The 20,941-nt window shown below is 51.0% G+C and overlaps 2 protein-coding genes across 2 annotated transcripts in view; one reads left to right on the forward strand and one right to left on the reverse strand.

Moving 5' to 3' along the window:
* LOC133341920 (deleted in malignant brain tumors 1 protein-like) overlaps positions 1-6,040 on the forward strand; it is a 50,134-nt gene extending 44,094 nt beyond the window's left edge. The window contains exons 32-38 of the mRNA XM_061550759.1: positions 208-389; positions 1,107-1,243; positions 1,458-1,584; positions 2,226-2,335; positions 2,883-2,979; positions 4,131-4,305; positions 5,256-6,040. Of these exons, the coding sequence (XP_061406743.1) occupies positions 208-389; positions 1,107-1,243; positions 1,458-1,584; positions 2,226-2,335; positions 2,883-2,979; positions 4,131-4,305; positions 5,256-5,404 (977 nt within the window). The 3' untranslated portion in view covers positions 5,405-6,040. The remainder of the gene's footprint in view (positions 1-207; positions 390-1,106; positions 1,244-1,457; positions 1,585-2,225; positions 2,336-2,882; positions 2,980-4,130; positions 4,306-5,255) is intronic.
* Positions 6,041-11,571: 5,531 nt separating this feature from the next.
* On the reverse strand, positions 11,572-20,011 carry C2H11orf96 (chromosome 2 C11orf96 homolog). Its single transcript, XM_061549822.1, has 4 exons — positions 19,864-20,011; positions 17,299-17,534; positions 12,131-12,423; positions 11,572-11,899 (listed from the first exon to the last, which is right to left on the reverse strand). Exons 3-4 carry the CDS (start codon positions 12,407-12,409, stop codon positions 11,765-11,767), a joined length of 414 nt encoding a protein of 137 aa, XP_061405806.1. The 5' UTR covers positions 12,410-12,423; positions 17,299-17,534; positions 19,864-20,011; the 3' UTR covers positions 11,572-11,764.
* Positions 20,012-20,941: the final 930 nt, after the last annotated feature.

Genomic DNA, 20,941 nt, shown 5'->3' on the forward strand with positions numbered 1-20,941 from the left:
GTCCACGTGATTTTCCACTTTGTTGAGCTGTCGTTTGAGGCCAGATGGCTTCTGAAAAAGACATAAATAGCTCAGTGGGCCTTGCCTGGCAAAATACATAAATAAATAACAGTTTCTGGTGACCCACAGATTAACCCAGCATTCAACATCAACGTTCGGCAACAGCAGTAACACACTATTGTGTACACACTCGCACACTTCTTGCAGACATGAAGCTGATGAACTGCACGTCGCGCTACATGGAGCTGCAGATCCCGCTGAGCGAACTGAGCGAGCTCGGCCTCTCGTCGTCCGACGTCCACCTGGAGGACCCCTCGTGCCTTGGCTCCATCTCGGGGCAGTACCTGGTCCTGCACACCGACCTGCACGGCTGTGGCTCCACGCTGGAGGTATCAATCAGCGCGGCCGAGAGGCCTGGATGGCCGCTCTCACCTAGCGAGTGAGCACGCGCGATGGGCAAAGAGACCGCGATTCCGCACCCAGTTGTGTTTGGGCCCAAGCTGTGATGGATGGTGTGCAGGGGGTCGTCGGTTCGACCCCGACCCTGACGCCTGCGGTATATTTGGAGTTTGCGTGTCTCTCTCTCCCCGTGGCCGAGTGGATTTTTCTGCGGGTTCTCCAGTTTTTCTCTCCACATTTATAATCAACGTGCATTTAGGTATTTGGCTGCTATATATTTCCATGAGATAAGCCACTTCATTGGGCTACCATTTATGGCCAGGTCGCTTCTGAAAAAGATTTTTTTAGCTCAGTGGGCCTTACCTGGTAAAATGAAACAAATTGTTTAGTTTAAATCGTCGCAAATATCAGCAGCCGAGCGGCTACAGCTCCTCCTGGAGGCTCTATCACGGGTTTCAGCAAAGCAGGTCACCATGGGGGAAAAATTACTGAAGCTTGAATCTCCGCACTGCCCAGAAGTGGTTGTGGCAGCAAGACACGAGGCTTAGGGTATTACCTGCACCTGACACCTTGAAATCCATGAACTGTTCATCCAATACAACTTGTATGATGTGGGTACGCACACCAGTGTGTGCGGCTCTGTACATTGTCGCAACACACGCTTTTGTTCTTTCCATGCTGTTCTTTCTCTCTGCGTCTCTCCCCAGACAACCGATTCCGACACCATCGTGTACTCGAACACGGCCTACGGCTTCGTGCATGGAACCCGAGTCAAGAAGCTGCGCGTCCCCATGCGCTGCTACATCGGCTCCGAGGGAAAGGTCATCGCGAGCTTCGCTCCCAGGTAACAAAAGCAGCAGCCACTCACCAACAAGGCACAATCCCAGTTACTAATCCGCGATGAGTGACCACACGAGTGCGGGACGCATCTGCAAAAGGGCATGGCGATGCTTATGAGAGGGACATCGGATTATAAACCTTCAGGTGGTGGTGGGCTTGTAAGACGCGTGCGCTGACGTGTCACTGCGGGTGTCTGTGCGCCCCTCGTCTCGCTGCAGGGTGTACGACAAGTACAGCTCGGGCACCTTCGACCTGAGCATCGCGATCTACACCAGCCAGGCCTTCAGCCAGGCCGTCCGCGCGTACCCATTCGAGGTGGACCTCGGAGCCCCGATCTACGCAGAGGTTGGAGAGACGAGCTTGCGTTGCGCCCACCGCTCTCGGTCGCACGGCAGCGTGACAAGCTTCATTTGAAGCTCTCATAGGTCCTTTCGCTCTTTCTCTCCCCCTGCCGCCGCGGGGTGGATTTCCACACAACTCTCTCATTGACATGCTAATGTCTCTGCTCCAGCAGACCCACCTCTCTCTCTCTGCCCCCCCCCTCTCTCTCTATTTAAGGCCACGATACAGAGGCATTGGGTCTCTGTGTGTCTATGTTGTGTGTCTCTCTCTGTGAGTCTCTGTGCTGTCTCTCCCTGCTTGTGTGTCTCTCTGTGTGTCTCCGTGTCTGTGTTTTGTCTCTTTCTCAAATTTAGTTCTACCTGATGACGATTGCTTGTGTTGTAATCGAAACGTCGTATTATATTACTTAATTTATTTTCTTTCTACGTGACTTTACCGAAAGAACCAAAGAGTGTAACACGAGGCACTGCCCATGGCTGCCATCACATAGTTGCTGGATTGGTCGCGTCGGCCGGTGAAAGCCAAGGGCTCAACCGAAGTCGTCACAGCTACGTGAACGGCGTGCCGACTGTGCGCTTGGCCGGGTCACCCAATGACCACTTTCACCTCGACCCAACGATGACGCAATCCTCTTGTTTCACCAGATGCTGCTCAACTCCTACGATAACAGCCTGCAGCTCCTGCTGGAGACGTGCAAGGCTTCCCCGTACCCAGGCGCCGCCGACAGCGAGTCCTACTTCATAATTAGAGATGGGTAAGAGAATAAGAACTAGAGAAACGCTTTATTTTTTGTGAGTGACTAAAGCAGCCATAGACACGGTCCGACTTTCCAACTGTGCCCCATGAGGCGGACAGCGGTTCCACTTTAAGTTATTTTTTCTTTCTCTTCTCTCATCTGATAATGAACAAATATCATTTCATTCCACGTTGCATCATTGGCAAGTTGACGGTCAGACAGAGAAGTTGAAAGAAGGCATCCACTCATCGCTCCTCCTGCCCAAGACCTGGATGACTTGAAACACACTCAGAACTCGGCTGCTCTTGACCTATGTTCACTGGCTTCCTGTATAGATTGGAGTGGAGTTTAATATGATCTTTTTGACACATAATGTAGGTATGTAGGTTTAACTTATTCCGCACCGTACGTAGCCAACCATGCTGATCGATGATGCGGGATTAATTGTGACATGCCTAACAGCGGAATGCGGTTGTTGAATTGCCACGGTGTTATTATGAACGCGTACGCTCGAAATTACTCCTCTGAACTTGTGTTTTGTGGACTCTTTGTCTGCCAACTGCAGGTGCCAGGTGGATCCTTCCTACGCCACCTACTACAGCGGCGACGAGAAGAGGCAGCACTTCAGCTTCCAGAGTGTGGAGTTCTTCAGCGGATCCCAGGTGCAAAACGCTCATGAGCCCTCATCTGAGATGCCATTCGTAGTGGTCTCTCCAATGGTTAAAGTTGCACAGTGCCCAGAGTAAAATATTGATCACTCAAGACATACACTGTGGTCTTGAAAAAAAAAATCGTGTTTTTTTCTGAATTAAAAAAATCGCTCTTTGATAGCCGACCCCTAGTGTGAATGTTCAGAATTTGAAAAAAATACCCGCAAATTACTTAGTTCCCACGTAGCAATATCGCCCTCTGTTGGCAGCATCTATCAATTTACAGGCCGGTGTGGATTACACATTGAGCCCTCGGGGTCCCCTGCTCGTTACTGGGATACCTCCCCACCACACCCGAGGCGAGACTGCCAGGGGGAATTGAAATAATGGAGATAAAATGTTACATAAGGCACTTTGAAACGATAATGCATTGAAGCCCCACGACAAATGCAAGCCCTTGTCCATTTCAGGAATTTGCAGCTTGGGATCTTAAGAGAATTCCTTTAAAAATAAAAATGTGAGTGTCCTGATATAGACCAAAAAAAACTTGCATATGAATATTAAAATATTCAGACTCCGAACATATAGCCTGTCAAAAATAGTTTGTACGTGGGTAAATACTTTGTACATGTACTAACCATTTTCCTCTACTAAACATTCCATCGATGTTTATTTGTTACGTTGAAAGTTCCCACTGCATTGTAGGCATGTGCCAGCAAACCCAATAATGGCAAAGACTGTGATGCGAACATGAGCTGGGAAATCCTTTATGTATTTATTGACCTGACCACAAATGGTAGCTCACCGAAGTGGCTTATCACGTGGACATTAGTCGCAGCCAAAATACTCGAAACGCAAGTTTCTAAATGTGGAGAGAAAAACCTGAGGACCCGGAGAAAAATGGACGTGACCACGGGGAGAGAAAACATGCAAACTTCAAATATACAGCAGACGTCAAGAGTCGGGATGTAACACAAATCAACCTTAAAAAAGTAACATCATATGTCTCAACATGCATGTACCTCATCTAATGGTTAAACAAACGACACAACTACGACTACTGCATCAACTCCTCCAATTAGCACGGTTGGCTATGTATGGTGCGAAAGAAGTTTAAGTATACGTACATAGATACATCGGTGTCTGTTGATGTCCCTGGGCAGGTGTACCTGGAGTGCAACGTGCGCGTGTGCAACATCTCGGACGTGAGCTCGCGCTGCCGGCGAGGGTGCGTGCGGTCCAAGCGCTCCGTGCGTGACCTCGTCGGCCCGGAGAATCGCGCCGAGCACAAAGTGGACCTCTCCCAGGGCCCCGTGCTGCTCCGCAAGACGCGCCAGGGTGAGCTGACGTTGGTTCATCGGTCGATGATCTCCAGTATGCTGGCAGGATATATACATATGTGGTGGTACGAATCTCGTGGCCGCCACGGTGGCGAAGATGTTAACTATCTCGCCTGGTATACAGGAGATCGTGGGTTCCATTCCGACCCGGACGCCTGCTGTATGTTTGGAGTTTCCGTGTCTCTCTCTCCCCGTGGCAGCGTGGATTTTTCTCCGGGTCTTCCGGTTTTTCCCTCCACATTTAGAAACATGCGTTTAGATTATTTGGCTGATATAAAATTCCACATGATAAGCCACTTTGTTGAGCTATCGTCTGTTGGCCGGGTCGCTTCTGGAAAGGAGCTACATTGCTCAGTGTTCCTAACCTGGTAAATAAAAAAATAGTTTAGTTTATATATTTTTAACACACCTCGCCAACAATTGTTTAGTTTTTTTCAACATTTCCCACTAAAATTGAGATTTACGTCCTACCAGTATTTATTGGCCGTTCCTGTTCGGGGGCCACTACACGAAATGGGTGGAGCAGGCCTGCTAGCGGGTGTGCCCCTCGATATTACGTCAAATGTAGTCATGAACTGAACGATGCCGTGAAAGTGACCTCATTTCGATAGCACAATTGCGATACGGTTAGCGACGTCAACAAGACATATACTTATGCACTTTGCACTTGTATCCTTTTTTTACGTTATTAATTTGAGTGACTTGCTTACCTTTCCGCTACTCTGCACTCCTTATCATTTAGTTTTTTGTACTGTTGTTGTAACTTTCTGACCCCGTGCCCCCTACTGGACATCTGTAATAAAAGAGCTTCACAACTCATCGGATTCCTCCTCCGGGATAAATAAATATTCTGACTACGGTTCGCGAGGCACCGCTGAGACCCGTCCATCCGATGGGTGCGGGGTGGACTTGTTGTTGTTGTGACTGCCGTGTTTATTATCCCCGCAGCTTCCGAAGTGAGCGGCGCGCTATCCGGAATGGTGTACGCGCTCGCCGCTGCTCTGACCGTGGCCGCTGTGTGCGTGGCCGCGGTGAAGATCTTCCGCCTGCGCAGCGCCGGCGCCCAGTACCAACTTCTCGTCCCCAACGACGAGTGAAGAAGGGGCGAGAGGTCGCGCACTATTTAACCAGGGGCGCGCACCTTACTTACTAATTCTTCCTTCTGCCTAATTGCACATGTAATCTAATCATTGGAGAGCGCTGATCAAATACTTTTTCGCGTGATCGAGAAGCACAATTGCTTTTTGTGTTTAGTTTGTTGTCCTTCCCCGGCACCTCCGATTGGCACGGTTCGCTACGAACGCTGCGAAAGAGGTTCAACGTACTTACATAACAACTTTGATTTGAACTTGCAAAGTCTCAGGTTTTATCACGAAGGTGGTTTGTGACAATCCTGCACTGAATGATACCATTAGGATGCGCTAACGCTACGCGCGCGATAATATCCACAATCTCTCTTGAGTTGATGTAAGGCTGAGCTGAGTGCTGTTCGCAGTGTGTGGCGTGTTCAGTGGTGGGATCGAGCACCAGGTGTAACACATTTTGATTCCAACTATACGTATCGAGTGCCATGTGTTCACTTAATTCTGTGTTGTAAAATGTCAATAGGAGAGCCCTTACATTTATCTCTGATTAAGTAATTGTTTAAAAAATGTTAATTGCTATGATTGAAGTTGATGGCTTCCTGTGTGAAGAGTATGGACCTGGCTGAGCGTGTCCATGTTTAGGTCTGCTCATTAAACGCACTTTTCTCTGCAAAACTTGTCTCAATGAACATGTCATCAATGAGAACGTATCAGTAGTACGCCTATAGACGTTTTGTCAACCCACAGCCGGATGATGGTCTACCCATGCCCCTGCCTAACTTGGAGGTTAGTTTACCTTATTTCTCCACGCTGGTGAGCATGGGCTGGCAGCATTAACGTATAGCACAAGGATTGACTTTGCTCCACTGCCCACAATGTGTATATCCACACAGCCCTGTCACAGAGCCTGTGTGGTGATGTCCATGGTGGTCACCCATCCCAGCACCATCCAGACTCAGACCTGCCTATGCTTCGAGATTGGGCACGTTTCGGGCGATCTGGTCACAGACCTATGTTAGATAATCAACCGCAAGAGACCATTTGCAACTGTAAACATATAAATATCCAGTACCATTTAAGGCATCGTCATTTCATATGGCATATGAAAAACAACTGACACCCATTCTAACTCTATACATGAAGTAGAGTACATCCCAGACTATGGTACAGTATATGTATCTTGTCTGGTATATTCATCGAGTATATACCAAACTATGCACACAGAGAGGCTCTACAACACATTCGACCACTATCGAGTCACGACACAGCCAACACGATCGCTTGCAGCATAGTATCGACAAGGCTCGATTATTGCAACCTCGCTACTATACGGGACGTCTGCCAAAAACATTAGCAAGCTGCAGCAGCGTGTACGGGTACTGTGAGATCCGACCGTGTCCGTCCAGTGCTCGTTGAGCTGCACCAGCTCCCAGGCTTATGGCTGGCCATCGAACAAAGACGGTCACTGTATCGCATGCGGTCAGATGTGCTTCTGCGGCCGTCTGGAATGCTCTTCCGATATCAGGAAGCCACTGGAGCTATGCACTTCCAAGTCATCCTGATTTAAAACTCATTTTTTGGGACTGATTTTTGTATTTTTTTCTAGATTTGAAGCTTTCGTGACTACAATGATTCATATTCTTAGGTTTTTTCGGTAAAGTCACGTAGGTAAAACAGTAAAATTAATAAAAGTTAAATAAAATAAAAATCACGACGTTTCGGAGGCAACACAAGCTTCCGTCTTCAGGTGGAACCGTCACAGCCACGACAGCTGTATGAAGTAAATGAGAGATTGCAAGAGCTACCACTCCGTATATATAATGGTTGGAGAGGGGGGAAGGGCCAAGTACGGCACACTTTTATTCATATGGTAAGGTAAGGCTTAAGAGGGTGAGCCTTTGTATTTTTAGTTTGTTTTCCTCCCCCCCCGCACCTCCGATTAGCACGGTTGGCTACATACGGTGCGAAAAAGTTCTACATATACACACAGATCACCGACCACCGCTGATCTTTGCGAATACGTTCTCATCTGGAAAAGAGCCGTGTCATAAGATGGACATTGCCCACAGCCACACGGTTACAACCAACACGAGCACTTTCACAAATTCACATCGCTCGTTCTACTCTCTATGCAGAATCGGAATCTCTCTGCAGGCTGCAGGAGGATAAATCCGCATCTCCGCTCCTCACCGCCCTCTCCTACTGCCAACCCCGCCGTTAGGGACTTTTTTTGGGGTCAGGTATTTACACACCCACGCCCGGTGCAGCCACTGGGTGTCACAGTTTACGTTATAGACTCGTCCCAGTTTGTGTTTCAGCCCTCGCCACTCGCTCCGTGGACCATCGCGCCCACGACGCTTTTCTTGTGAACTTTATCCCACTCTGGCCCTCTTGAAAAGGACACTTTAGAGAATGGGGTTTGTTTCAAAAGGAAAAAATCGTGTTTATTGTATTTGTTGTTGTTGTAAATGTACACGTCTATAACGACTACAACTTTTTTTGATCTTCTTCCCCGGATGGATATGGCACCGCTGGTTGTTTAAAATCGAGAAACACTTCTGTTAATACTGTAACAAAAACACGCGCACACTACCACATCCGCCTACGGCTTTCCCGTCTCCCCCCTTCATTTAACATTGTAGAATTTTACAGAGGGGGCAAACCGCGTGCTCTCACGAATAACAGCACTGGGCTGAATGTTTGGTTTGTTTTAATTGTTCACATTTAAAAGTTTTGCCTCTTTCCACTTACAAACTTTCTATCAATTTTCACAACCCCCCGCTCCATTTATTCCCAATATGAAAGCAGTTTATGTCAAGCCGGCTGTATGCAAGCAAGATGTGTTTTATTTATGGCTCCGTGCCTATCTCCGCGTGGTTCCACGTCCTGTTTATACCCCCACTGGGGCCGCAAGAGCCGTGGACGCCTCATATCAGACAGGGCCACGTGGTGTGTACAGCGACACGTGCGTGTGTGTCCGCTGTGGGATGGGGAGCGGTGGCACAATGGTTAGCGCACTGCACTACGAATCCGATTGGGAAGCTGTGACCCGGGTTCAACTCTCAGCCAACATCGGTGCCGGATTAAGCTGGGCGGGGCCTGTAACAACTTTTTGGACTTCTGCAAGCCTCTTATATAATTGTTGGTGGAGAAATGGACAAACGGCCCACCGGGCTTCCACGATAGCTTAGTATCTGTGTATGTATATGTAAGGTTTTAAAGAGAAGTTGTGAAATGTATTTTTCGCCCGGGCAACGCCGGGTACTTCCGGTTACTATCTTATAAAGGGGCCCTAAAAAAAAAAACACATAAATATTAAAACACAAATGTTTAACTTGCACAGTAAAGTAATTGTATTTTTTCATTTGCTATGCAGCCAGATAATACGACAAAGCGCTAACCTTAAATACCCAGTCGTTCATAAAAGTCGAAGGCGGTATAGTACTATAGTAATAGAGCAAGTGCAGAATCACTGAACCGGAATTGATAGCTTAAAAGCATTTAACGCAGGGCCCTTGAAAGTGCGGGGCCCGTAGCTACTACATATGTAGTATATGTAGCTACTACACATGTAGTATGTAGCTACTACACATGTAGTATGTAGCTACTACACATGTAGTATGCAGTTACTACACATGTAGTATGCAGTTACTACACATGTAGTATGTAGTTACTACACATGTAGTATGTAGCTACTACACATGTAGTATGCAGTTACTACACATGTAGTATGTAGTTACTACACATGTAGTATGTAGCTACTACACATGTAGTATATGTAGCTACTACACATGTAGTATGTAGTTACTACACATGTAGCTACTTTTGCGATTTGGATAATCCGGCACTGGCCAACATCGGTGACGAATATCTGAACCGGTCTTGGGCCTCCCCTAGGTCGACTCGGCCTCAAATGAGTACGTGGCGCTGTGTGTGTAAACATCAGCACCGGGGAGACAAAGGCGGCGGGGCGTGGTGCTGGCCACCCACCCCTTCGTGTGCCGTGCCGGCCTTCAGAGGTGCTCGAAAACAGCACTTGCCACAAACGTCTGTTAAGGCTACGCGGGGGATCTTTGTCTTTGGTCTGGAGATTAATATCCCAACGGTTACAACAAACGCATTGTTCTAGTATCCTGAAAATTGACCTCCTGATTCCTAAGATACACACCACCACCATCATCACCATCATTATCCGCAGCAGAAATAGCATCTTAACCAGGAAGACATGATCCATGATACAAAAAAAACTCAACATATTCGTCGACAACACTGTGTACGCCTGGAAGGAAAGAAGTATATAATCGGCGACGTTTCGGCCAACGGCTCTTCTTCGGAGCACATCGTCTCCTCTAGATCTGCACAGCTTTAACATCATGGCTGCTTCACGTTGTCGCGTTCACGTGGTCCCCGCATCGACCCGGGGCCATTGTGGCCAGGACGCGCGTGCGTTGGTCTGTGGCCACCCCTCGCGCGCCCCACCACTCTCCACACGTGGCAGCTGCCTCTGCTGCCTCTCTCTCTGTGTGCGTCTCGGTCGCTGCTGGCCAACATCACTCGCCACGCCGTCGCTCTTCGTCGGGCGCGACTTGAAAGGCAAAGCGACATCGTCCCGTCTCCGTTCACACGCGGGCAGGTCCATTGTACGCCGTCACAAAGAATCGCGCTCATCGTTCAAATCATAACAATGCAGTTGAACAAACAAACACACGAATGTAAATGCCACAGCTGATACGAGACGAAAATGTTTTCACTTTTACCAGTTGAGGTCCACTGAGCTGCTGTTTTTTTTCAGAAGCGACCTGGCCACAAGTGACATCTCAACGAAGTGGCCTATCACGTGGAAGTGTATAGCAGACAAATACTCCAAAGGCGCGTTTCTAAACGTGGAGGGGAAAAACCGGAGGGCCCGAAGATAAATCCACGCGACCACGGGGAGAAAGAGACGTCGCAAACTCCAAATATACAGCAGCAGGCGTCGTCTGGGTCGAGATCGAACCCACGACCTCCTGTATACCAGGCGAGGTAATCAACATCTCCTAGCCACCGCGTCGCCCTGACGGAGATGTTTGTTCATGACGGTGACGACGACGGTGAAGACGACGACGTCGGTGTCACGAGGATAACTATGACGTTGATGACGTATGAGGGCCAGGGGTCGGCTTCCAAAGTAACAAGAAGTGAACAATTTTTTTGAATTCGGCAAACGCCCCCCCCCCCCTCAATATTTCAAGAGCCGCAATGTACCGCGGTGGTGAATGCGAGACGGTGGTTAATGAGAGACGGTGGTGAATGAGAGATGGTGGTGAATGAGGTGGTGAATGAGAGACGGTGGTGAATGAGATACTGTGGTGAATGAGAGACGGTGGTGAATGAGAGATGGTGGTGAATGAGAGATGGTGGTGAATGAGATACTGTGGTTAATGAGAGATGGTGGTGAATGAGAGACGGTGGTGAATGAGATACTGTGGTGAATGTGGGATGGTGGTGAATGAGGTCGTGAATGAGAGACGGTGGTGAATGCGAGACGGTGGTTAATGAGAGATGGTGGTGAATGAGAGATGGTGGTGAATGAGAGATGGTGGTGAATGAGAGATGGTGGTGAATGAGATACTGTGGTGAATGAGATACTGTGGTTAATGAGAGATGGTGGTGAATGAGAGATGGTGGTGAATGAGATACTGTGGTGAATGAGATACTGTGATTAATGAGAGATGGTGGTGAATGAGAGACGGTGGTGAATGAGGTCGTGAATGAGAGATGGTGGTGAATGTGGGATGGTGGTGAATGAGAGACGGTGGTGAATGAGAGATGGTGGTGAATGAGGCGGTGAATGAGAGACGGTGGTGAATGAGAGACGGTGGTGAATGAGGTCGTGAATGAGAGATGGTGGTGAATGAGAGACGGTGGTGAATGTGGGATGGTGGTGAATGAGATACTGTGGTGAATGAGAGACGGTGATGAATGAGAGATGGTGGTGAATGAGAGATGGTGGTGAATGAGGTGGTGAATGAGAGATAGTGGTGAATGAGGCGGTGAATGCGAGATGGTGGTGAATGAGAGATGGTGGTGAATGAGAGATGGTGGTGAATGAGAGATGGTGGTGAATGAGGTGGCGAATGAGAGACGGTGGTGAATGAGAGACGGTGGTGAATGAGAGACGGCGGTGGTCCCCGAGTAAAGAACGCGTCACGGAGCGGCCCTTACAGCGTCACCTCACGCAGCGCCGGAGCCGCAGGTCGATTTGATTGGCCCGGTAGGCCTGTGACGTCACAGCCTCATCATCATTCATCCGCGTGCACGATGGCCTGAGGGTGGGGCTTTGTGGAGCCGCGTGGCCCGCCATCCCCCACCTGCCCCCCTCGCCCCCAACAATCACAGCTCGGTGCAGGGGATCGGCTTCCCCCCGCACCCCTCCGTGGACGCCTCTCCGCCCTGCAGCCCCCCCACGTGCGCCAGCGCAGAGACGTTGGTGGAAGACGTCGCGATGCGCCGCAGGTTTTCCAGGGACTGTCGCGGGGAGAGAGATTGAGAGAGAGAGAGCGAGACAGAGAGTGCGTTACGTCGTCGCATGCGGAGAGGGAGACAGGGAGACGAGTCGCATCTTGTGATTATCATCGCGCACCTTGCATCGTTTAGTCGATACAATGTAAGAATGCCGTGGCGGACACAGCCGACGCGTTGCCAATCCGCTGCTGGATGAGGGCCACGCGCCAACGTCGGCGCGACGTTACCGCGTACCTTCATGAAGGACCGGTGGGCCCGCTCCTCGTCCAGCGGCGAGGCGCCCTCGTCCTCCGCCTCCAGGATCTCCTCGAAGGTGATGGGCTGCGTCTTGTGGCGGCTGGCGCGCTGCTTGCGCAGGATGCCGCCTCGCGGGGTGGGGGGCGGGCTCGGCGGGGCCCTCACAGCCATCAGGGACGACGAGGCGGAGGTGGAGATTTTGGAGGAGGAGGAGGTGTTGACGACGCTCGGGCACGTCGTGGCGAGCAGTCCGGCTCCAGGGTCACAGATATCCATCGCTGAGTGCAGCGCTGCGACGGACACAGAGCAGGCGCGGGTGTAAGGCAGCACCTGGGGGCGCCACGGTGGCGAGATGTTGACTACCTCGCCTGGTAGGCAGGAGGTAGTTAGTTCGAACCGGAGCCTGATGCCTGTTGTGTATTTGGAGTTTGCGTGTTCACTCTCACCGTGGTCGCGTGGAAGTTTGCTCCGGGATCCCCCAGAGAAATGATAGGCCACTTCGCTGAACTACCATTTGATGGCCAGGTCACCCCTGAAAAAGAGCTATATAGCCCAGTGGGCCTTACCTGCTAAAATATATATAGACGTAGTGTTAGTTTAACTCACGCACTGTTACTGCCGTGTGTGCGGCGTGCCCGACGCTCACACCGACCGACGATTTAGCAGCGGAGTGAGGGCCGTGCAATTTCGCACGCGCCAGCAAACTTCGAGTGAAGGTGCGTGCTGACAGTTTTGGTTCGTTATGGGTTTTTTTTTTAAGTAGCTGTTGAGGGTAAGGATTATTAATTAAAAACGCCTCTGGTTTTGATCCTACCCCCGACAGGACCGATTCTGAGCCTAGATATGGGTTAGGACGAACAGAACCTCGCCTTTAGCTCTCACGCCGCGAGATAGACTCACAAAGGGGCACATGTTTGGCTGCGGTCATGAAAACATTCCTCCACACAGCTGCAATGCCAAAACATTCAAACCTTACAGCACAGAACACGAACTTGTGAACAACGTGTCGCGTTTACAGCTGGCTTACAGAGCAACACACACTTACCAGAGACTCGACGGACACGTAACACACTGTTCATTGTTTACTCTTGTATATCCAATAGATATCACAGGAAGCAAATAACTTTGTTTAAAAACAAACAATTCATAAAATAAATGTGCCCTCCACCGCCTTTCTCTCAGGCAGTCGTTAGCCGGGCTTCCAATCGCAAATCGCTGCGGTGGCGAGATGCTAACTACCTCGTCTGGTATACAAGAAGTCGTGGGTTCGTTTTCAACCCTGACGCTTGTATATATTTGGAGTTTGCGTGTCTCTCTCCACGTGGTCGCGAGGAATTTTTCTCAGGGTCCTCCGGATTTTACCCTTCACATTTAGAATTAACTTGCGTTTAGAGTATTTGGTGGCTATACATTTACACGCGATAAGCCACTTCGTTGGGCTATCATTTGTGGCCAAGTCGCTTCCTGAAAAAGGACTATAGAGCTCAGTGTGCCTTCACTGGTAGAATTTGTAAAAGTTTACTTTCGTTTAAATCGAAGCAAATTTCATGCAGCCGGACTGCGACAGCTCCTCCTGGAGGCTCTGTCAGAACCGAAGGACCAAGCGATGGTAAAGTCTGCGTTGTGTTCTACGTCACCCCCACTACCCTCCCCCCATACCCCACCCCCATGTCTCTTCTGTGAGATATATACGTGTATGTATGTTGAATTTCCTTAGCACTATATGTAAGCCAGCCTATGATGATTGGAGGTGCGGGGGAAGGACAACAAACTACACACAAGAAGCAGTTATAAATAAATTAGTTTTCAATATAGATCATGATTTAAAAGTGCACAGCTCTCAATGGATTCCTAATATCGGAAGAAAGAGCGTTCCAGACGGCCGCAGAAGCGCATCTGAAAGCGCGCGGATCATAAACCATCGTGCGATGGTTTATGATCCTTGACGAGATCAGCGAGGTATTGTGGTTCATCTTTGGCGAGCACTTTGTGTGTGATGAGTGCGATCTTATTATTCGTTCAACCGGAAGAAAATGCAGCTCGGGGTCATGAGACTGCCACCACATTGTCAGCTTCATCAAAGCCAAACAATTCAAAGTTTCAGGGCAGACTGAATTCCGTACTGATCGTGTCCTGTGAACAACGACTCACTGGCGGTGGGCCGAGCGTCGTCTATCAGCACCGTTCTCACTTTAAATGCGTCCCGGCAACGCAAGGCTGCCGTGTTGGTGGCCCAGAGGCAGCAATTAGGGACATCTTACCAAGTGGCGACACTGCACCATTGATGTTCAAACCTGTAAGTGACGAGAAACCGCCTGGTCCATAGAACGAAACCGGTCCGCTGTTTGTCGACCACTGCATTACTGCTGCTGCGTCTGTCAGCCTCGTCGCATTGGCACTTTAATCGCGACTCTTAAGAAAACCACGATGCACTTCTTCAGGAAGTGCTCATGGCGCTTTTTGAACATGATTTTTTTTAATGTTGGGTCGTGTTCGGAGCACGCACAAGACATCACATTACGCAGATACCCTATCGACCAATCTATTTCTCAATCACATATTGAATTTGCAGAGGTGTCGCTTGCACACCGTGGATGAGGCTGGGGCCATGTGCGTGACGAGTCTCATGTCGTGCACGGGCGGCTCCCTTGCCGCGTGAGGGCGAGCGTGGGGGTAGGGAGGGCCCAGCTCAGTGGCCCAAATTACAGCGACGGAAATTTGGCAGAGTCACCGTTGGACCAAACCCCATCTGCAGTTGCGCAAGCGGGAATGTAACGCCGCTGAAATTTATTTTTTTGCAACAAGTCAACAGCGCCACGGCTCTGAACAAGCGCCCATTAAACGCCGCTACGGCGAACGCCCACGCGCCGTGTTTTCTCGGTCATAATCGGCCCCATTTATAAAATGTACGGATGTACGTTGAACTTCGTTCGCAGCGTACCAGGCCAATCGTGGCTAATCGGAGGCGCGGGGGGAAGGACAACAAACTGACCACAACAAGAAGCAGGTTCTAAATAAATTAGTTTGTCAATGTAGATGATGATTTAAAAGTGCACAGCCCCCAATGGCTTCCTAATATCGGAAGGAAGAGCGTTCCAGATGGCCGCAGAAGCGCGTCTGAAAGCGCCGCGCGCCATGATACAAGCATTAGTGCGCAAGGGATGCAACGTGGGGTCCGCTCTCTCAGCACCGTTACAACGAACGCGTTAGCGCGCAACTCACTTGTAAGTGAAGATGCTCACGGTTTTCACCAACGACAGGCGGTGAACGCGCTTCGGGTTGCTGTGCTGTATTGTGAAGAGGGTTTACGACGCCGACTACCGGACACACGCGAGTTTGAGTGGCTCGAGACGCAACGGCGTCCGTCCACCCAATGCGAGCGTGCGTGTGTGTGTACGTGTGTGTGTGCGTGCGTGGTATGTACGTGTGTGGTTGTGCGTGCGTGTGCGTGCGTGTGTGTGTGTGCGTGTCGACAGGGCACCAATGAGCCAAATCCTGAGAGGATCCTTGGAGGAGAGATGGGCCTTTAAAGATCATTGGAGGATCATTGAAGGAGAGACGGGCCTTAAAAGAGGGTCGCCGTATGTCGCTAGATGTCGCTTTCTAAAACCCCAGAAATTGTCACTCCCACACACACTCACACACACACAAGCACACAAAAACAAACATGTGTGTTTTTTAACACTGAGTTTATATCGTAATTTTTTTGGTGTGGTTTTCATAGAAGCCCTCTTGGGTTTCCGACCTGACCTGCACACATTTTTTTAACCTTATTTTAATTTGCAATGTTTGTTTTCACTTTGTCTTTTCTGTGCGAATAATGAAATCAAATCACTGCTGGACGATTGACCAAGACGTCAAACGTCGTGGACTCCACAGCGTGTACTGTGTACCGTGGCTGGAATCCCTCTACTGCATCTGCACAATCGGGGGGGTGGGGTGTGTTGGGAATACCCCCCTCGGTTCCTGAAAGTCGCCGAGAGAGAGGGAGGGAGGGTGTTCACGCGAATCGATAAGATCGCCCAGTTGGCAACGCACCCACGCAACGCGCGAGGCGAACGCGTCTAACCGAACGTCGCGTTATCGTTCGGGCGCAACAGCGGCGTTGCTTCCTCTGGCCGTGAGAAGCCAACTTCACATCCATAGCGCACGTTGTTCGCCCAGCTGCGTTGGCGATTCCGGTTACTGAACGAATTTCGTTGTTCGAAGGTTCGCGCTCATTACACACACACACAGTGCTTGACGCAAAACGAATCACAAAAACCTCGCTGCTGATGTCGTCAAGGAGGGATAAAGCATCGCGCGAAGTCCTCGCCGCGGCGGCTTTTATCTGCCACCCATCGGGCAAAGACGGCGGTCACTGCGTCGCCGCGCGCTTTCAGATGCGCTTCTGCGGCCGTCTGGAACGCTCTTCCTTCCGATGTTAGGAAGCCACTGGAGCTTACGCACTTCGTCATATCGGTTGAACACTAATTTCTTTAGAACTCTTTTTTGTGTTTAGTGTTGTTGTCCTCCCCCCCCCCGCATCTCCGATGAGCACGGTTGGTTCCGTACGGTGCGAAAGAAGTTCAACATCCATATGAGCACCACACTGCTCAGTACGGGGTTAGTGAAATGGGGGTACGAGGGGGGGGGACTGTTTCAGATATCCACCACTCGCCACCGATGAGAGCCGTGGCCAGGAATCTAACTCAGGTGGCAGCGTAGTGTCGTGCGCTAACTGCTGCGCCACCGCCACCCACCATCATCACCGCAGGCTACAGAAAATAAACACATCTAGTGCTCGTCCACCACGTGACGGTGTCTCATTGTCGAGTCTATCGGCCTCGGGCCTTTCTAACCGCATTTGCTGAAACAAACTGTGGACCACTTACGATGTTGCTGGATCTCATCAGTAGAGCCCAGTGTGTGTGTGGGTTACGATGTTTCGATGTAAAGCTTTCGTGGCTGCAGGGATTCATCTTCTTGGTTCTTTCGGTAAAGTCACGTAGAAGGGAAATAATAAAATAATAAAAATAAAACATCATAAAATGCAATTCTCACGACGTTTCGGCCACAACGCAAGCAGCCGTCCTCAGGTGAAGAACAGGTCTGTCGGAAAGACAGCCCTGTTCTTCACCTGAGGAGCGCTACCTCCCGGGAGGCGTTCACGTAGGCGTACGTACCTGCGTGTGTCTCCCCTCTCTGCGTGTTCGCGGTGGCTCTCGGGTGAGGAAGTTCTTGCAAACAGCGGCAGCAAACAGGCGCTGGGGGCACCACTCCACCGATCAAGAAAGTCAGAAAAAAATATCCCGCGGGGCTGTTGGGTTCGCGGTCTAAAGAGAGCTTGCGACGATCTCCAGCGCTCCGCTGTCCCTCTCGTGGGCCGTCTTTCTCTCGCTCGCCGCCTGCTCCATCCACTCTGACGATACAATAGGTCACCTCGAGTCCACCTCTCCTCCCCCACCTCTCGCTCTCTCCCCCTCGAGATCTCCCACGCGCGCGTCGTCAGTTCGCGGTTGTCGCAGCGGCAACTGAGACCGTCGTCACACGGAGCCACGCCGCGGCCACAGCTCATGCAGAACCGACCCCTCTGTTACGGAGCGAGAGGAGGGAGGGGGGGGGGTCCTTCCTTACCCGCCGGCACGCCGCTTTCAGAAAGCAAATGCGTAAAAGTCACAAACGGCGAGTTCCTTCCACAACCCGGCCGAGGCTAATTGCTCATTAGCCGCAGCGCGCGCGTACGCGGCTTTGGGGTTGTTTCGGCCTCCCTCTCAACGGGAACCTGAAGCCCCAAATCGAGAAGTCGTCAAAGAGTCCCATTGAGACTCCTGGCACGGGCACGCCCCCCCCCCACGCGCCCCCCCCTCAGTGGCGTCACGCAGCGCGCGGCAGCGCCGCCTCGAGCCGGTTGACACGGGGAGGGGCAGTGGCGATGATATTGAGCAGAGCCGTTCAAGAGGGTACACACACACACAGACACACACAGGCACACAAAGATCCCCCGTATAGCCTTAACAGACTGTAGGGGCAAGTGCTGTTAGCGAGCACCTATGAAGGCCGGCACGGCACACGAGGGGGTGGGTGGCCAACACCACGCCCGGCCGCCTTTGTCTCCCTAATGACGATGTTTACACATCACACCAGGTACTCATTTGAGGCTGAGTCGACCTAGTGGAGGCCCAGGGCCGGTTCAGATAATCGTCACTGATGTTGGCCGTGAGCGGGAATCGAATCCGGGTCGCCAGGTGTGTAGCACAGCGCGCTAACCGCGACACTACCGCTCCCCACACAGACACACACACAGACATACACACGTGTACGCGAAAGAAGTTCAACGTACATACATAGACTCACAACAGAGACCCATAGACTCACACACAGACCCATCGACTCACACAGAGACCCATAGACTCACACATAGACTCATAGACCCACACAGAGACTCATAGACTCACACACAGACCCATAGATTCACACAGAGACCCATCGACTCACACAGAGACCCATAGACTCACACACAGACCCATAGATTCACACAGAGACCCATCGACTCACACAGAGACCCATAGACTCACACAGAGACCCATAGACTCACACAGAGACCCATAGACTCACACAGAGACCCATAGATTCACACAGAGACCCATAGATTCACACAGAGACTCATAGACTCACACAGAGACCCATAGACTCACACAGAGACCCATAGACTCACACAGAGACCCATAGATTCACACAGAGACTCATAGACTCACACAGAAACCCATCGTACGGTGTACGTAGGCACACGTCATTAGAGGTGAATCGTTAAAACACGGTGCTAGTTGGACGCAGTATTACGCCAATTGCCAGGCGTTAGAGCCATGAATGTGAATCAAGAGAATACAACCTTCGAGTGGATGACAAACGATTGCGAGAACCAGATGCTTCCACGACCAAATAACCGATGGCGTGAAGCTAAGAACATATCAATGTGGTTAGTGTGTGGGGATTTAAACGCCCCATAAATGTGGTATTTGAATTCAGACTCGGTCTAGTATGGACTTTGTAATCAATACCTGCATATTTGAAGTCAGACTCGGACTAGTATGGAATTTTGGAGACTTTGGAGTCCATACGTAGATGTTTGATACTGGTAGGAACCTCCTGGTTACACAGCCCACAGGGGATTATTGTGTCCGTCCGTCCGTCATGAATCCAAAAATGGGAGGGGTGGGGCTGGGTGGAGAGGGGAGGGTGGGGAGGGGCTGGTCACCCCGTGGTGCCCTTATAAAACTCAATGTTTAACCTACTCACGCCGGCTTGTGCCTGCCCTCACAGTCGGTCATATTTGCGGAATACACCACGCCGCCGTTGACCCTGGCCATTGACCGAGCAACCCAACGTTCCTACCAGCTCCCTCCGCATGAATGTGTTTAACTGTGGACAACACGACTCACACTCGACGTGAGACGTTTAGAGTTACGGCTTCTCACCGCCAAACGCTGCCATGCTGTCAACATGGGCGGCTGGCCGAACACGTCGTGTTTTGTTTACGAGTTGGTTTTATTTTTTTTCCCCGTAAGTAGAGGATTTTGAAACCGAGCGGCTATCAACCAAGTCGCTGCCCACCCCACCGACTCCCCCACTCCTAATCCGCGCTCTCATCAGCGCGCCTTCCGGTGTTGCTCAGTGCAGCGTGCCGCCCGGCGTCGCGAACCCACCACGCCTTGCAGTGCAGCGACACACGCATTACGAGCAGAACTCACGTGTTCACACCCTTGTCGCCTCCAGGCGTCGACAACCGAGCCTCTGATCGGGAGCTTGACGCGGGCAGCAGCAGCAGCAGGCAGCCTGCCTGCTGCACGTTGCCGGCAGAGCGCAGGCAGCTGCAGCAGGAGTCGTCGTACCGTGCTGGTTGCGACGTCCGGCGATTACGAAACCGCACTGCGCGTGTGGTGAAGTATGGTGAAACGGCGGCCACGACGTGGAAAGGCTGCAACAAAGACAAAGATCTCCAGGATAGCCTGTAACAGGCTGTTGGGGCAAGTGCTGTTAGCGAGCACCTATGAAGGCCGGCACGGCACACGAGGGGGTGGGTGGCCAGCACCACGCCCGACCGCCTTTGTCTCCCCCAGTGGCGATGTTTACACACCGCACCAGGTACTCATTTGAGGCTGAGTCGACCTCGGGGACGTCCAGGACCGGTTCAGATAATCGTCACTGGTGTTGATGGCCGTGAGCGGGAATCGAACCTGGGTCCTCGGGTTCGTAGCGCCGACCACTGCACCACCACTCCAAGCACACGTCCACAAATACTGTGCAGGTGAGTGGTGCAGGTGAGTGGTGCAGGTGAGAGGTGCAGGTGAGTGGTGCAGGTGAGTGGTGCAGGTGAGAGGTGCAGGTGAGTGGTGCAGGTGAGTGGTGCAGGTGAGTGGTGCAGGTGAGAGGTGCAGGTGAGTGGTGCAGGTGAGTGGTGCAGGTGGGTGGTGCAGGTGAGAGGTGCAGGTGAGTGGTGCAGGTGCGTGGTGCAGGTGAGTGTGGCAAGTAGAGACAATTACAGCGCACCACGTGCACTGATCACCGCGCATTTGTCGAGAGTGAAAACTGATTTATGTCTTAGTGCTTCTTGTGTTCTTCCCCCCGCACCTCCCATTAGCGCGCTTGGCTACGTACGGTGCGAAAGAAGTTTAACATACGCACACACATGTTGGGCGAACCGGTGAAGCATATATGTACACGCAAATTAATTAGGATAAAAAACACTAGAAATGCGTTGGCAGTGGGGTACAAATAGGCAAATATTAAATACTCACGACCTGTAATTGACTGAGAGCATCTTAACAC

Source organism: Lethenteron reissneri, chromosome 2 (assembly GCF_015708825.2).
Source record: "Lethenteron reissneri isolate LAM-NWPU_2019-01 chromosome 2, ASM1570882v1, whole genome shotgun sequence".
In the NCBI taxonomy this organism is placed as follows: Eukaryota; Metazoa; Chordata; class Hyperoartia; order Petromyzontiformes; family Petromyzontidae; genus Lethenteron; species Lethenteron reissneri.

Coding starts and splice junctions, on each gene's coding strand:
- C2H11orf96 (XM_061549822.1), bottom strand. CDS start 12,409: ATGGATATCTGTGACCCTGGAGCCGGACTGCTCGCCACGACGTGCCCG. Junction 11,900..12,130: donor CCCACCGGTCCTTCATGAAG/GTACGCGGTAAC, acceptor TCCCCGCGACAG/TCCCTGGAAAACCTGCGGCG.